This window comes from Sinocyclocheilus rhinocerous, unplaced genomic scaffold, assembly GCF_001515625.1.
Source record: "Sinocyclocheilus rhinocerous isolate Xijiao unplaced genomic scaffold, SAMN03320098_v1.1 scaffold491, whole genome shotgun sequence".
Lineage (NCBI taxonomy): Eukaryota > Metazoa > Chordata > Actinopteri > Cypriniformes > Cyprinidae > Sinocyclocheilus > Sinocyclocheilus rhinocerous.
In genome coordinates this window covers 512122-517400 of record NW_015625034.1, presented here as the reverse complement: position 1 = coordinate 517400, position 5279 = coordinate 512122, and the positions used below count along the sequence as shown (strand labels likewise).

At 34.5% G+C, this 5279-nt stretch overlaps 1 protein-coding gene across 4 annotated transcripts in view; it reads left to right on the top strand.

The window, feature by feature from the left end:
* Positions 1 to 837, top strand: part of LOC107748536 (angiopoietin-1-like) — a 20476-nt gene extending 19639 nt beyond the window's left edge. For all 4 annotated transcript variants that reach the window (XM_016563355.1, XM_016563364.1, XM_016563374.1 and 1 more), the window contains 2 exons: positions 65 to 195; positions 381 to 837. In XM_016563355.1, coding sequence (XP_016418841.1) covers positions 65 to 195; positions 381 to 541 — 292 coding nt within the window. In that variant the 3' untranslated portion in view covers positions 542 to 837. The remainder of the gene's footprint in view (positions 1 to 64; positions 196 to 380) is intronic.
* Positions 838 to 5279: the final 4442 nt, after the last annotated feature.

Genomic DNA, 5279 nt, shown 5'->3' with positions numbered 1-5279 from the left:
TAAACAGGATGCAGTACTGCTTTCTTTTATACTCTCTTATTATCTACCTGTCTTTCTGTGTTAGGTTGTTCCTGAAAAGCTACAGTGGTACAGCTGGCAGACAGAGCAGTTTGGTGATAAAAGGGGCTGACTTTAGCACAAAAGACATGGATAATGACAACTGTATCTGCAAGTGTGCACTCATGCTCACAGGCGGTAAGCAACTCGATAGTAGTGGAGCAGGGCAAAGTTTATCCTTTAATGTAACAAAACTTCATTCCCTTTGACTGTAAAAGTGCTGCTAGCATCTGGGAGTAAAGCAGATAATGATCAATAATGACCTTTTTCTGACCTATCTTTCTCTCTTAACACGACTCTCTTTATTCATTGTTCTTCTGAAGGCTGGTGGTTTGATGCCTGTGGCCCATCAAACCTCAACGGCATCTACTACACCTCTGGACAAAATTCAGGCAAACTTGATGGCATCAAGTGGCACTACTTCAAAGGCCCCAACTACTCTTTACGTGCCACCACCATGATGATCCGCCCATTAGACTTTTGAGAAACCGATCATCTGTCATCAAATTGTCACACATTTTCCCACCATGAATGAACTTATACAGCATGCTGTGTAACTGGTTCAATATTTTAATCAAGTTTGTGTGGGAAATTCAATATCAAACTGCTGTAATTCTTATATGTTTCTTACCTTTTCCTCATGTTATACATTGTGTTCTTTAAATAGTCTGTTGTGTTGATGGAAGTCTCTACTGAGGGCTTGACTTACTGGTGTCATCAGCTTTCAGGAAATTCATGAACTGGTTTCTAAAGTCTATTTGGTTACACTTTATTTTGATAGTCCTCTTTAGACATTGTACTAACTATAAGTAACTTTGCAACTACATGTCAACCAACTCTCATTAGAGTATTAGTAGACTGTTAGGTTAGTGTTACAGTTACTGTAGGTTTAGGGTTAGTACAATAAGTTGACATGTACTTGCAAAGATGCTTAAAGTCAGTAGAATGTCGGTTAGGGAACCATCAAAAAAAAGTGTTAGTAGATTTTATCAGAACAAACACTTAAGCAAAAGCACTATTTAAAAAAAACTGTATAATATGCATGATACTTAATATGCATGTTACATTTTCCGGCTTTGTGGTAAATATTGTTTGTAGAATAATTTCTGAGCTTGGATTGTGTTGCCTTGATGGCAGGTGTGTCATAAAAATGTGCTATTGTTTTCCTGTTTAAAAAAAGTAAAATTTAAATTTAGTTTATGGATATATGGAAAAATATGATTTATGAGCTGTAACCATATGTTTACAGTATGTTGTTATAATGCAGTTTGCTGCATATTACATCTTACAATATTACAACTGTATGCAGTAAAAGTTGCTGATAACAGTCTGATGTATAATCTGTATCCTCCAGGTGATGACAAGGCGTGTAGAAACATTGCAAGTATTATTTGAATAAAATGTTGACAAACATGTTTCTTTTTTCTCCCCAGAGACTTTTTGTAAAACACACAATAAGACTTTGTCATGCACCAAAAAAAAAAAAAAAAAAAAAACGGAATTACAAAAATGGTTTCTATAAATCAAAGTATCATAGAAAAAACAAATCACGATTTCCACAAAAATATTCCCCAATCTCCATTTTTCCATTTTGGCACAACAAAAAAAAAAAAAAAAAAAAAAAATCTAAATACATAAATTCCCCAGTCTTTTTAAGTTTTGGTTTCTTTTTCAATGATACTGCTGCTTGTGCTAAAAAAAACAAACAAACAAAAAAACAATCATGAAGTCAGGTGAGGCCCATGATCAATGTCACTGTCATGCTCGGTTGCAGGAAGGAACATGAGAGCTTGACTTAATGTTGTCATCAGCTTTCAGGAAATTCATGAACTGGTTTCTAAAGTATATTAGGTTACACTTTAATTTGATAGTCCACTTTAGACATTCTACTAAATATAAGTAACTTTGCAACTACATGTCAACTACCAGTCATTAGAGACTGTCTGCTTAATATCTGCTAACACTTTATTTTGATGGTTGGTTTCCCAATAGACCTTCTACTGACTATAAGTAATGTTGCAAGTACATGTCAGTTTATTCTACTAAACCTAAACCTAACAGTCTACTAACACTCCAGTGAGAGTTAGTTGTCATGTAGTTGCAAAGTTACTTACATTTAGTAGAATGTCTAAAGGGGACTATTAAAAATATAGTGTAACTGAAAAGATTACGTCATGAAAACACAGTCAACCAAGTCAGTCATATAAGATTATACAAATTCATACAATTCTACGTCAGTTCGCTGAATTGTAAAATACTTTTCCAAATATTCACAAATTGTCAAGATAGTATGTCTAAACAGAGGAAGTCAATGTGTAACTGTGTAAAGTGTAACTGTCCAATTTTATTTGACCACAGTCAGAAAAGAAACACAGTCACAAGCACCATAAAAAAAAACAGGATACAAATATGCATGTTATATTTTTTCGCTTTTTCGTAAATATTGTTTTTAGAATCATTTCTGAGCTCGGTCTGTGTTGCCTTGATGGCAGTTGTACCATAAACTAAAATGTGCTATTTGTTACGTTTAAAAAGTACATTTTACATTGTGTGTGGATATATGGAAAATCTGATTTATGAGTTGTAACCATTTGTTACAGTATGTTGCTATGTGCAGTTTGCTGCATATTACACTGTAAAACAAATTCTGTAACATGGTAAAACAGCTGGCAGCTGTGGTTGCCAGAATTTTACCATAAAAAATACAGTAGAAACATTTTAGTAGAAAATTTAATTTAAATTTACATTTAAAAAACATATTTTATAAACTGGTATAATGTTAATAATATACCAACCTATTGAAGTACTGAAATCTGTTTAGCACCTTTGTAATACACTGATAACCACCAAAAACAAGTGGTGATGAGAAATTATGAACCAAAACTCATCACAAGCAGCTTCTCCACAAGCTGAGAAAGAAAATACTAATATATAAAATACTGATATATATATCTTAATATATATATATATATATATATATAAAGAAGATGCACTGTGTCATTCACACATCATGGTAACACACAACACTAATGTAATGCAACTAAAACATTCATTTAACAACATTAGATGTAACATGCAACCCTAATGAGATTAGATTTCAATGAAAAAACATGAAAAGTGAAATGTAACTCAGGGAATTGTGGCAATGTCAATTTATGGGTTTCACCATATATTATACATTCTTTTCCACTTCACAAAAAGTTTTTCACCATATATAGTAGGGGAACTTTTAACCATTAATAGGTTTTTACTGTAGCATTTTATATACTGTAGTCTTTTACCATTAAAATATATATATTTTTTATAGTGGCAATGCATCCTTACTTGCACTTACATTCTTTTTAATCTTTTAAATAAAGTAAGTCAAATAGCAAAAAAAAAAAAAAAAAAAAAGTAATCTTAAGAAGATGGACAAAACCCTTTTATTTATTTTTTTAAATCATGAACACCACATTTATTAATGGTGTTCTCAATAGAGGGCCTGATCAACTTTTGAATTTCAGTATTACAAACACAATACAAAAATGTGCTTACATTGTTCTAAAAAAATTGAATAAAACTAATGCATTTGGACCAAAACTTATTATGTGTTCCAAAACATTCCATCTGAGGTGAAGACGGAAACATGACAATGCTTTGTCCTAATGAAGAGGCTTGACTAGCAAGGGCATATAAATTCAAGTAGGTTTAGTCAGCAAACCAGACTCAAGTGTAACAACAGGTAATGACTTTATATTGCCAAAATTCCTGTGATTGTCTTTTATCATCTTCATGTTCTTAGGTACATATGACAACACAGATCACAATAAAACATTTTCTGTCAATATGTAATGCAGGTAGATGTTGTAAACGGCTTCCTAAAGTGAACAGTATTTACTGTTTCATGAGTGAATACTTCATTTATTTTTTTCCCCCTTCTAGATTACTGGTGTGTGCTGGACAGCAACCCCCCCCACCCTTTCATCTTATTCTGGATCCCTCTGGAGTTTGTGCAGTGGGCATGCGTGAATATTGTTCACCACCCACAAGATTTTCCAAAAACTTTTCACTGTGGTACATCAAACATGCAAAACCATGTAAATAAATGGCTATTGGAAAATTACAATTGCTAGAAATTCTGGAACAAATTAAAATTACACTATGCATATTAGTCTTAATACCTGACATTTTGCTTCTCCGTTAAATACATAATCTGCATGTTATTCTGTGACCATCTTTTCAAACACTGTCATCAAATATCTGTTCAGAATCCAGTTGCGTTTTGATGGTAACTGGACAACACCGGTTTGTACAAGCAATGGCAATCCACTGGGGATGTCACTTCGTGACAATGAATCCATCATTCAGGTTTCTGGAAAATATTACAGTGGCTACATCTATGAGATTATGTTTTTCACTAGTCGAGGCCGCTCTTTAAAAGTGGGGCAGCCTTATGGAAACTCAGTTGATAAGCTGCATGGAAGCCTTGAGACTCTACCTGTGTGACTCCACTGAGCAAGGACACCGACAAGGCACTTAAGTATCTTTTATTTTCCTTTTGGCACACTTTCTGGTTCCCACATCTAACATGTGTTTCCAATACATTCCTGTTTTCTCTCAACAATGCTCTAATATCAAACACAGACAGCAGTGCAATATTGCTAACCTTTCCAACCCCTGCTAACTTCCACTCACTCTTAGCTTCATTCGATCTCAAATGGCTTACCACCACAAGCACTCACAAATCAGGCAACCAGTTTGATTTACACATGCAATTGTATCACAGACAACATTTTGGTAAAACCTTTACAAATCTATGATCATTTCCCCTGTTGAAAAAACAGCATATGCTGGTTAGGTATGTTTTGAAGCATGGCTGCTGGTTTAAGGTGGTCCTTAGCTGTTCATGAGCTGGTTTAAGTTGGTCCTTAGCTGGTCATGAGCTGGTTTAAGCTGGTTCTTAGCTGGTCATGTGCTGGTCCTAAGCAACTAGCTCCTGGCTCAAGCCAGCAGCTTTTCAACAGGGTCTTTATTACATTTAATCTACATCTTACTACCTGTGTGCCACCGACCCCTCTACCAGTTACTTTTAGGCTATGCTTCCTTTCACACTCACATATTTTCACAGTGCATGATTAGCACACTGCATGTAGCTCCGTGTAGCTTTGTTTTTCTGTTGGAATCTCTGTCTTACTATCGTACTGTTGTTTAAACCGCTAAAGAATAATTTAATTCTCACCATA